The sequence below is a fragment of the Salvelinus alpinus genome, chromosome 4 (assembly GCF_045679555.1).
Source record: "Salvelinus alpinus chromosome 4, SLU_Salpinus.1, whole genome shotgun sequence".
Taxonomy (NCBI): Eukaryota; Metazoa; Chordata; class Actinopteri; order Salmoniformes; family Salmonidae; genus Salvelinus; species Salvelinus alpinus.
The window spans coordinates 76135207-76148161 of record NC_092089.1 but is presented as its reverse complement, the minus strand read 5'-3'; the positions used below and the strand labels follow the sequence as shown (position 1 = coordinate 76148161).

Sequence of the window (12955 nt, the reverse complement as noted above, 5' to 3'; positions counted from 1 at the left end):
TATGATAACAACATCCTGAAGATTGATTCTCTACTTAGTTTCACAAGTTTATTCGACCTGTAATATAACTTTTTGAAGTTTTCGTTTGAGTTCGCCTGGACCGGCACGAGCGTTTGGACATGTGTACTAAACGTGCTAGCAAAAGTAGCTACGTGGACATAAATACATTACATTATCGAACAAAACAAAAATGTATTGTGGAACTAGGATTCCTGCGAGTGCATTCTGATGAAGATCATCAAAGGTAAGGGAATATTTATGATGTAATTTCGTATCTCTGTTGACTCCAACATGGCGGAGAAATGTTTTTTATATCTGAGCGCCGTCTCAGATTTTTGCATGGTGTGCTTTTTCTGTAAAGTTTTTTTGAAATCTGACACAGCGGTTGCATTAAGAACAAGTGTATCTTTAATTATATGTAAAACATGTATCTTTCATCAAAGTGTATGATAAGTATTTATGTTATTAGATGTGGCTCTCTGCAATTTCTCAGGATATTTTGGAGGCATTTCTGAACATGGCGCCAATGTAAACTAAGATTTTTGGATATAAATATGCACATTATCGAACAAAACATACATGTATTGTGTAACATGATGTCCTATGAGGGTCATCTGATGAAGATCATCAAAGGTTAGTGATTAATTTTATCTCTATTTCTGCTTTTTGTGACTCCTATCTTTGGCTGGAAAAATGGCTGTGTGTTTTTTGGACTTGGCGGTGATCTAACGTAATCATATGTTGTGTTTTCGCTGTAAAGCATGTTTTAAATCGGACACGATGGGTAGATTAACAAGATGTTTATCTTTCATTTGCTGTATTGGACTTGTTAATGTGTGAAAGTTACATATTTCTAAAAAATATTTTTGAATTTCCCTTGCTGCCTTTTCAGCGGAATGTTGTGGTGAGGTTCCGCTAGCGGAACGTGTGTCCTAGAAAGGTTTTAAGCTTTCAACTGATATAAGACACTTGTATGTACCTACATGTTTAATATGCATAATCTTTATGATTATTTATTTGAATTGTGCGCCCTCCAGTTTCACCAGAAGTTGTCCCGCTAGCGGAAGCCTAGCCCTATCTTTCCAGAGAACGTGTTTCCACTGCTCCAGAGTCCAATGGCGGCAAGTTTTACACCAATCCAGCCAACGCTTGGCATTGCGCATGGTGATCTTAGGCTTGTGTGTGGCTGCTCAGCCATGGAAACCCATTTCATGAAGCTCCCGACAAACAGTTATTGTGGTGACGTTGCTTCCAGGAGCAGTTTGAAACTCAGTAGTGAGTGTTGCACCCAAGGACAACGATTTTACGCATTAGGCGCTTCAGCACTTGGCGGGTCCGTTCTGTGAGCTCGTGTGTCCTACCACTTCACGGCTGAACCGTTGTTGTTCCAAGACATTTTAATGTCACAATAACAGCACTTACAGCTCTAGCAGGGCAGATATTTGACGAACTGACTTGTTGGAAAGGTGGCATCCTATGATGGTGCCACATTGATAGTCACTGAGCTCTTCAGTAAGGTCATTCTACTGCCAATGTTTGTCTGTGGAGATTGATGGCTGTGTGCTCAATTACACTCTTTTTAAGGGGTGTCCACATACTAGTTTGAGTCTCAGATGTCAAGGACTGCTGATACATAATCATACTTGTGGTCCATCTCCGCTCCATCTCCTTGGCAAAGAAGTGCTCTGCCTTCAGAATCTAGATTGGAACAGGGACAGTGAGTAAATAGAGTTGTCGCTACAGTGCCTTCTGCCCTTGGGTATACTGTAGCCTACAGTTTGATACACGATACTGGGTGTGTGTAGGAGCCAGGAGTGTTGTTTATCAGGTCCTAGATCAGATTAAAGATAAGATGTATTTGAGTGAACACATCAAGATCGATGCAGTGGGATAAGGATGACATGTTGATGTGGTGCTGAACTAAGAATTAGGAATTGGATGAAGTTAGCCCTAGAGGCTGATCTAGGGTCCATTTTCTGTTTCCCCTCATAATAGTTAGGGTTATAAATGGGGAAGGGGAAGCTGATTCTAGATCTGATGACTCACTCATCAAATACCTGGCAGGGGTGGATGTGTCCTCTCATTGGTTGAACATACAGCAGCAGCCTAGAAAGCAATAACTTCAAGCTCAATATTGTTTAGCTCTTCTAACTTGCTTTGACAGACAAGTGACATCTATGCACAGTGACTCCATATAGAGCACATCAACGTGGACAGCCTTGACCTGGCTGCCTCTGAGGCAGGGAACAGGCTAAGCCATGTTATTTGAGACTTGACCTGGCTGCCTCTGAGGCAGTGAGCGGGCTAAGCCATGTTATTTGAGACTTGACCTGGCTGCCTCTGAGGCAGTGAGCGTGCTAAGCCATGTCATATGAGACAAGAGAAGATGACTTACTTTTATAATTAATATTTATTATTTAGGATATTACTTGAAAAGAGTGTTTGAACAAGTGTGTAATTGATATTTCAGCTCTGTGTAGTTTAGAGATACCCCACGTATATGTGTGAATGCAGGATTATTAAAGGAGAGGAGTGTGTGCCCAATGGCACCCTATTCCCTATGTAGTGCACTACTTTTGACCAGGACCCATAGGGCTCTGGTGCACTATATAGGGAATAGGGAGCAATTTAGGAAGTGGTTTGGTTAAGGCGCGTGTTCAGGGCAGGCTAAGGTCCACAGAGTCCTGCCTAACCTCGATTTCTGACCGGCCCAAATTCCTAGCATATTAAATATTTCACAGTGTTCTCTTTAATAGTGGGATATGGATTTAATTAAGTTTTAACACAAAAAAATACTATGGGAAATGCTTTCTGCATACATCAGATTTTTGGTAATTTGTGAAAAGTGTAAACATCATGAATACTACATCATAACAAAGTCAGATTGCAGATGAATGCAGGAAATTACAGCATGGCAAGTCAACCATCATTTTGAAAACGAGACCCTAGGCATTTGAAAATTGTGGGAGGCAATGCAGATGTCTAGAGAGACTAAGTTAACCATGTAAACAAGGGACTTTTGATGTGTTAAATCATCTGTTTCTTACAAGAGACTTTATCTCTTCTATGAGACCCCAGAGAGGGAGTGTTGATTGTTTTGAAATTGGTCAGTGGAAAATCATCAAGACACAATAGTGTGCATAGACACACATATATGCACAAAGGCACATGCAGGCACACACACGCATGCACACACGCATGCACACACACACACACACACACACACACACACACACACACACACACACACACACACACACACACACACACACACACACACACACACACACACACACACACACACACACACACACACACACACACACACACACACACACACATACACACAGTGGCCACCTCTATCTACTCTCCTAGAGTTGGCAGCAGATCTAGAATGTACCAGATGTACTCTTGATAGCACAATATGTCATCTCTCCTGCCATAGCTTTGATACATGGTAGAAGTACCACTGGCCCAACAATAATTTATTCAGTACATTTGTACACGTTCTTGTTTTTCTTATGGTCACCATAAAAGCATAGACAACAATATCCCAGTAATAGAATTATTCTCGGACTCACTGCATAACCTTTACGAAAATGTCTTTGAGAAAATGTCAATCCACTTAATCAGATTATAAATGATCTTATCCCACAAGGCATACCTGTAAGCGAAGCTTATGCCCTCAGCCTGTAAGGGAAGCTTATGCCCTCAATTTGTAAGGGAAGCTTATGCCCTCAATCTGTAAGGGAAGCTTATGCCCTCAACCTGTAAGGGAAGCTTATGCCCTCAACCTGTAAGGGAAGCTTATGCCCTCAATCTGTAAGGGAAGCTTATGCCCTCAACCTGTAAGGGAAGCTTATGCCCTCAACCTGTAAGGGAAGCTTATGCCCTCAACCTTTAAGGGAAGCTTATGCCCTCAATACAGCTTGGTGATTTAGCTAATCAGAGTGTCTTTCATCCCAGGGATATCATTCTTTCTATGCATGAAAAATTCCCCATTTACTGGTTACATTGTCAGGACCTAAATTAACTGTCTCACCTAATGAATAGCAAATTGATCTATGTAATTTTAATAGGGCTCCTATAAATGTCTCTGTGCCCAGTTTTAAGTGTGCTTTCTCAGCTGAAAATGTTTGTTTTAAATACAAAGGGAAGTCCTGTAATGCCTTGTAATGTATAGTGCCATCTACTGGGTTAAAAGCATACAGTCAAAACCTTGAGAAGAGCCTCTCGCTCTCTAGTAATATGCAGTATATCCCCATACACGAAAAATACAATTTTACTGACAATAAAAAAAAAATATATGTATTGTATTGTCAAAAGTACTGCCAATTATTAATGAGTGTTTTTGACCCGTGGTTTACTTGAGTTTGAGTTGGTCCATTGACCGATTTGTTGACTACAGGCACGGTTATCACATATCTATTATTCCTATATGTTCAAATAAATGATAAGAACACATATGACTAATAGGCTACAGTATGTCCAATCAACATGCTTTCAGCTTTTTCCCTTCTGAAGAGCATATAAATAATCTTCCTGAACGGAAAAGCTTTTAAATGGCATACAGTGGGGAGAACAAGTATTTGATACACTGCCGATTTTGCAGGTTTTCCTACTTACAAAGCATGTAGAGGTCTGTCATTTTTATCATAGGTACACATCAACTGTGAGAGACGGAATCTAAAACAAAAATCCAGAAAATCACATTGTATGATTTTTAAGTAATTACTTTGCATTTTATTGCGTGACATAAGTATTTGATCACCTACCAACCAGTAAGAATTCCGGCTCTCACAGACCTGTTCGTTTTTCTTTTAGAAGCCCTCCTGTTCTCCACTCATTACCTGTATTAACTGCACCTGTTTGAACTTGTTACCTGTATAAAAGACACCTGTACACACACTCAATCAAACAGACTCCAATCTCTCCACAATGGCCAAGACCAGAGAGCTGTGTAAGGACATCAGGGATAAAATTGTAGACCTGCACAAGGCTGGGATGGGCTACAGGACAATAGGCAAGCAGCTTGGTGAGAAGGCAACAACTGTTGGCGCAATTATTAGAAAATGGAAGAAGTTGAAGATGACGGTCAACCACCCTCGGTCTGGGGCTCCATGCAAGATCTCACCTCGTGGGGCATCAATGATCATAAGGAAGGTGAGGGATCAGCCCAGAACTACACGGCAGGACCTGGTCAATGACCTGAAGAGAGCTGGGACCACAGTCTCAAAGAAAACCATTAGTAACACACTACGCCGTCATGGATTGAAATCCTGCAGCGCACGCAAGGTCCCCCTGCTCAAGCCAGCGCATGTCCAGGCCCGTCTGAAGTTTGCCAATGACCATCTGGATGATCCAGAGGAGGAATGGGAGAAGGTCATGTGGTCTGATGAGACAAAAATAGAGCTTTTTGGTCTAAACTCCACTCGCCGTGTTTGGAGGAAGAAGAAGGTTGAGTACAACCCCAAGAACACCCTCCCAACCGTGAAGCATGGAGGTGGAAACATAATTCTTTGGGGATGCTTTTCTGCAAAGGGGACAGGACGACTGCACCGTATTGAGGGGAGGATGGATGGGGCCATGTATTGCGAGATCTTGGCCAAAAACCTCCTTCCCTCAGTAAGAGCATTGAAGATGGGTCGTGGCTGGATCTTCCAGCATGACAACGACCCGAAACACACAGCCAGGGCAACTAAGGAGTGGCTCCGTAAGAAGCATCTCAAGGTCCTGGAGTGGCCTAGCCAGTCTCCAGACCTGAACCCAATAGAAAATCTTTGGAGGGAGCTGAACGTCCGTATTGCCCAGCGACAGCCCCGAAACCTGAAGGATCTGGAGAAGGTATGTATGGAGGAGTGGGCCAAAATCCCTGCTGCAGTGTGTGCAAACCTGGTCAATAACTACAGGAAACGTATGATCTTTGTAATTGCAAACAAAGGTTTCTGTACCAAATATTCAGTTCTGCTTTTCTGATGTATCAAATACTTATGTCATGCAATAAAATGCAAATTAATTACTTAAAAATCATACAATGTGATTTTCTGGATTTTTGTTTTAGATTCCGTCTCTCACAGTTGAAGTGTACCTATGATAAAAATTACAGACCTCTATATGCTTTGTAAGTAGGAAAACCTTCAAAATCGGCAGTGTATCAAATACTTGTTCTCCCCACTGTATGTGTTTAATAAGTGAGGCAAATCTGTAAGTTACAATGAATCCATCTGCTTCGTACTTACAGTAGACTACTAAGGGAATGAAGCCATCTACAAGTCTTTAAGAACATCTCTGACATCACACTCATGGGTATTCATGGTGTTACTTAGATAGAACCCAAGCTGTGATTGACATGTCGTCACCGTTCTATCAATCCAGCATTATCAGGCATCTGTTGCGCGATGCAATGAGGAGCTTTAATGCAACATGCTTTTATATGAAAAGTGTGGAATCTATATAGATAATCAATGCACATGCTATTTAAAGTATCATTTTGATATACTTCCGAGACGTTTTTCAAAACGAACTGTCGCTTGGCAACAGCTAGATGAAATTGGTAGCGCGTCCATAGAGCGCGCGCTCATTAATAGCTCAGTGCACAGATCAAATCGAACCTATTATTTCTAAAATAAACTAGCAAATACTGTCAGTTTTAAAATATATATTGTTGCAGTAGAATGTTCCCAAAATAGATATAGAAATTGCGCTCAAGAACCTAATAACATAACGAATGTGGGCGAAGAAGTGGTAGGCAAGAGTCTAATCCACAAACACTGGAAGTAGGCTATGCAATAACCTATATCATATTTCTGCCCGAAGGGAAGCAATTATTTGTATAGTTTCATTCGTACACTTTCTTTCTTTCTCTTCCACAGAACTACATATAATGTATATAGATCCGTTTCCTTATCAAGGTAATGACAAAATACGGATAATAAATGCACAAAGACTATTAAATGTGGAACCATAAAGGCCTGCACTCAGGTCTTTAGGGGTCTTCCAAGACCATGAATTGTCCATTAACAGGCTTGAATGCCTTTTGACCTCAGTCAGGTCTTTCATTGTGATGATAAGCTATTGCAAATGGTAAAAATATTTCACAAAATATAATTAAAATATGTTGAATTTGATTAAAATATGAACAAAACGACGATGGATATTATTCCCCAGTGCTTATCATGCATTACATTACGCGCGCCTGTGGCATGGGAGTCATCACTGTGACTGACTGTTACTGTGGAAACCAACATTACCTTGTCATTTCTCGCAGAATCGAAGATTAACAATGATCTTATTGTACAAACACAAACAGCCCACTTTTCTATGTCTTTCCACAACAGATATGGTTTCACGAACTAAAATAAACGCTCACAAATTACGCGCTAATTGAATTGTTCCATGCACCGTTTCAATGTAATTTAATCTATAAATTGATAGTTTCGCTGTGTTTCTATTGATATCTTTGAAGGGGATGAAAATGGTTTGCATTTTATGTAAAGAGACTTGAAATAGGTTACAGTTGTTACTTACAACAATTGGTGACGGCAAAACTGTTCGCTACTTCCAGATTGTCAATATGGGGCGTCAATCTGAATTCGGGTGTGCTGAATTGAACCATTCCTATCCGAAATGCACTGTACTCCTGATCAGCACCCCTTGGAAAGAGTCCACCTGTAATAGAAACAATTGGACATCTCAATATACTTGTGTATAGACTATTCCAATATGTTGTATTGATAATTTATTTGATATATTTTCATGACCAGCTTTCATAATGCATTGGCACAATCACTAGCCTACTTGCTGGACCTATGTCCAATGATATATCATTTCAATTAACTTATTTGATTGATACATACCAATTTGTACACTTTGAGAGCCACCAAGCGCCAAACCCCATAAAACTGGTAGAAAGAAAACAGATGAATTCTTAAGCTTAGGCATTTCCACAAAAAAATGTGCCCACGTCCACCCAAGAACGGAGATATTCCTTGTTTACTCAATAAGGGTCTATGTTAGATCCGACACATGTTGACGACTTGCTGTCAGGGAAAATTCACTGGTGACTATTTTCTTCTGCAGGTGGATTTTGAATGGAAAATTAGGGCTCTTGTTCCCTTTTTCCAGGTCCAACAGTGAAGGAATTGTATATTAACTGTCTCTTCAGCTCTTCTTTCTCGCGCTGTCCTCCTGCGAGTCGTCGACACCTCCTTTAACAAACAGGAACACTTCTAGTCTCTGCTCCGTGCTCTGGAGATCGTTTCAGCATCACGAACAAGCGACGAATGTTAATGAGATGCGTAAAGACACGAGAGGAGCCGAGCGCGCACTCCACTTCCTCGCGACGTCAAGGGCTCATTAGTGTTTGTACATGTTAGTTTGTTGAGCATATAATAAGAGACTAAATATGTGGCGATGACTTTTTAAACCTGCTAAGATTCATGGCAGACCATAAGGGCAATCTCATCATCTCCAGGTGTCTTCGTGTTAAACAAGTCATTATTGAGGGGTTAGCCCTTCGCTGTATCACTCTGCACTAACAACTTAGCAAATACTGACATGAATTACATCTTGAATAAACCTATGTGTGCCCTTCTGATAATCAGACTCACAGTCACTATAACAGTACAGCATGTGGATAAGCAAACAAATGCCAATGCCAGTTTAAGAGTGGCACCTTAGTTCATCCATGGGTAGTGGGTGCCATGCTCAAAAGCATGTAGCTGTGCCAGCTATTGACCAACGCCTGCTTCTTAGGCTTGAAACATTGATGCATTGTTGTCTATATCTCTGAGACATTTAAATTGCACTTGATGAACTTGACAAGATTATCTAGCTAATCCAAAAGAAAAACAATACTGTCGCTCACGATCTACCCAAAATATAAGGAATGAAAAATAAACTGTCTCTAACCACTGTTGGAATAAAATGTCTAGTAAACCAATGTGGTCCTTCATCCAGATGCGTTCATATATTTTTTTCAAGAGTGGTTGAATATCCTGAGTCCATCTCCATTTATGTAGTCCTAATTATCATGAGGTACTGTATACCTGTAACAGCATATACTTTTGTCATGTCAGACTCACTGTAACATAGGCCTACTGCTTTCTCATCATCCCCATTGTCAGTTTGTACAGGCAGACATTTAGAGGCAGTTCATTTGTGGCTCGTCAAGTCAATCTTGTCAAGTGTGGGTGTTTGCGTACATACGTGTGTATATGCGTGTGCGTGTGTGGGTGTGCGTACGTGCGTGCATGTATTTGTGATCGTCTAATTATTATTTTTTAGTTTACTCAACTTTTTGGTTAAATTGTTACCTGAACTTAAAATGTTTAGTTGTGCCCAAACTTAGCTAAAATTCAGTCAACATAAAATGATGCGTTTGCTCAACTTGTCTTATATGTTCATTCAACTATAAATTATTATTTGGGCATCTTAACTAAAAAATTCGGTGCAACTGGTTACGCACACGCACAGTGCTTACAATGTTTTCAATTGACATATTTGACACAGGTTGACATACATGATTACATTGTGCATGTTAATTAATTTATACAGTAATTATTATTCAACATGTTCTCACCTGGGATTTAAACTCACAACCTTTTGGTTCACAGCATTCTGATTTTCCTGCTACGCCACAATGTCTGTCATTTATCAGTTAATCTGACAATTCTCTCCTCATTGATTTGACAGAAATATTTCAGCAATTGTAGGGTTTTTCTGTAAGGTTGTCTAAAGTTGATGGTGAGGACATAATAATAATGACTGCATAATAGAACATGCACAATGTAATCATGTGTGTAAAATATGTACATTGAAAACATTGTATGTTAAAAGCACTGTGTGTGTAACCAGTTCCACAGCCTTTTTGAGTTAAGACACCACCATAATACTTTCTAGTTGAATGAACATAAGTGTAACGGCTGTTGGAAGGAGAGGACCAAGGTGCAGCATGGTACGTGTCCATATTTATGAAACAAACACTGAAATAACAAAAATAACAAAGAATAACGACCGAAACAGTTCTGGCTGGTGCAGACACACAACAGGAAACAACAACCCACAAAACACAGGTTGGATGAGGCTACCTAAGTATGGTTCTCAATCAGAGACAACGATACACAGCTGCCTCTGATTGAGAACCACACTCGGCCAAACACATAGAAATATAAAACATAGAACAAAAACATAGAATGGAGGTTTTCTAAATTAGGAGCTATGTTTGGGCTAACCTAAAATGTTAAGTTTAGGTAACACTTTGAGTAAACTTAAAAAGGCTGTGAGAACCAGTTACTTAATAATAATTAGTGTGTGTGTGTGTGTGTGTATCCCTCCACTCCCATCTCGCTGGGGTTAACCATCAAATGAATGCACTCTTTACCTTTGATCTATGGCTTGTTTTCCACTATTTAATGTTTTCCACTATTTTATGTTTTCCAGTATTTCATGTTTTCCACTATTCCATGTATTCCACTATTCCTTGTTTTCCACTATTCCATGTCAACCTCTATTCCATGTGTTCCACTATTCCATGTCTTCCACTATTCCATGTATTCCACTATTCCTTGTTTTCCACTATTCCATGTCAACCTCTATTCCATGTGTTCCACTATTCCATGTCTTCCACTATTCCATGTTTTCCACATAGCTTTCAGCACCATGGACAGCGGTGAAATGAGGCTGTATAACAGGCTGTATCACAGGCTGTATCACATCCGGCCGTGATTGGGAGTCCCATAGGGCGGTGCACAATTGTCCCAGCGTCGTCCGGGTTTGGCCGGGGTAGGCCGTCATTGTAAATAAGAATGTATTCTTAATTGACTTGCCTAGTTAAATAAGCACATTTTTCAAAATAAAAAAATAGATATATTTGCTCATATTTTTCAGCACCATGGACAGCAGTGAAATTATATTCTCTCAAAGATTTCAGCACCATTGACAGCAGTGAAACTATATTCTCTCATAGCTTTCAGCGCCATGGACAGTGTTGAAATTATTTTCTCTCATAGCTTTCAGCACCATGGACAGTGGTGAAACGATAACTGCTTGTCCTTGCTGGGGGTTGACATATCTATGGGTGTCTATGACGTGGACAGTACGCGTGCACATCTGTGTTTATAGGGTTAAGTAGTGTTCCTTTTTGATTACATTAAATCTATTTAATCAGCGACAGCTGGGGCTTTGAATCCCTTCCACATAACTGAATAAGATATCATTTTGGTTCACACATACAATATAGGTAGCAGTAGAGATGCTGTTTTATTACGTTTAATGAGAGTTTTTTTAATATAAAACATGATCTAATTAGAGACGTGAATAAGTTTATATTCCAGTCAGTCTTTACTAAAAACTATAAACCAGAAATGTCAGATGAGGTTTTGCTCTGTACACTGTGTTGTGATTCAAGCCAAACCACAACATTTAATCTTGATACAAAGACCCTATTACCACCCACACATATGTTGCTGCCATGTGTAACTGTCAAGTTAATATCAAGTAAGTCATTGGCCTTTTGACAAATGTTTTATCAGCTTTGGGTGGCAATACAGTTGAAGTCAGAAGTTTACATACACTGAGGTTGGAGTCAATAAAACTCATTTTTCAAACACTCCACAAATGTCTTGTAAACAAACTATAGTTTTGGCAAGTCGGTTAGGACATCTACTTTGTGCATGACACAAGTAATTTTTCCAAAAATTGTTTACAGACAGATTATTTAACTTATAACTCATTGTACCACAATTCCATTGGGTCAGAAGTTACCATACACTAAGTTGACTGTGCCTTTAAAAAGCTTGGAAAATTCCAGAAAATGATGTCATGGCTTTAGAAGCTTCTGATAGGCTAATTGACATCGCTTGAGTCAATTGGAGGTGTACCTGTGGATGTATTTCAAGGCCCACCTTCAAACTCAGTGCCTCTTTGCTTGACATCATGGGAAAATCAAAAGAAATCAGCCAAAACCTCAGAATTAAAGTGTAGACCTCCACAAGTCTGGTTCATCCTTGGGAGCAATTTCCAAACGCCTGAAGGTACCACGTTCATCTGTACAAACAATAGTACACAAGTATGAACACCATGGGACCACGCAGCCCTCATAACGCTCAGGAAGGAGACGCGTTCTGTCTCCTAGAGATGAACGTACTTTGGTGCAAAAAGTGCAAATCAATCCCAGAACAACAGCAAAGGATCTTGTAAAGATGCTGGAGGAAAAAGGTACAAAAGTATCTATATACACAGTAAAACGAGTTCTATATTGACATAACCTGAAAGGCCGCTCAGCAAGGAAGAAGCCACTGCTCCAAAACCGCCATAAAAAAGCCAGACTACGGTTTGTAACTGCACATGGGGGCAAAGATCGTACTTTTTGGATTAATGTCCTATGGTCTGATGAAACAAAAATAGAACTGTTTTGCCATAATGACCATCGTTATGTTTGGAGGAAAAAGGGGGATGCTTGCAAGCCGAAGAACACCATCTCAACCGTGAAGCACGGGGGTGGCAGCATCATGTTGTGGGGGTGCTTGGCTGCAGGATGGACTGGTGCACTTCACAAAATAGATGGCATCATGAAGTAGGAAAATTATGTGGATATATTGAAGCAACGACATCAGTCAGGAATTTAAAACTTGGTCGCAAATGGGTTTTCCAAATGGACAATGACCCCAAGTATACTTCCAAAGTTGTGTCAAAATAGCTTAAGGACAACAAAGTCAAGGTATTGGAGTGGCCATCACAAAGCCCTGACCTCAATCCTATAGAAAATGTGTGGGCAGAATTGAAAAAGCATGTGCGAGCAAGGAGGCCTACAAACCTGACTCAGTTACACCAGCTCTGTCAGGAGGAATGGGCCAAAATTCACCCATCTTATTGTGGGAAGCTTGTGGAAGGCTACCTGAAACGTTTGACCCAAGATATACAATTTAAAGGCAATGCTACCAAATAGTAATTGAGT

General features: G+C 40.2%; 1 protein-coding gene across 5 annotated transcripts in view; it reads right to left on the bottom strand.

The window, feature by feature from the left end:
• Positions 1-8282, bottom strand: part of LOC139574458 (glutamate receptor 2) — a 70088-nt gene extending 61806 nt beyond the window's left edge. For 4 of the 5 annotated variants that reach the window (XM_071399035.1, XM_071399031.1, XM_071399033.1 and 1 more), the window contains exons 1-2: positions 7857-8282; positions 7528-7668 (exon numbers count right to left, since the gene is read on the bottom strand). In XM_071399035.1, coding sequence (XP_071255136.1) covers positions 7528-7668; positions 7857-7941 — 226 coding nt within the window. In that variant the 5' untranslated portion in view covers positions 7942-8282. The remainder of the gene's footprint in view (positions 1-7527; positions 7669-7856) is intronic. The other variant, XM_071399030.1, reaches the window with a different exon arrangement.
• Positions 8283-12955: the final 4673 nt, after the last annotated feature.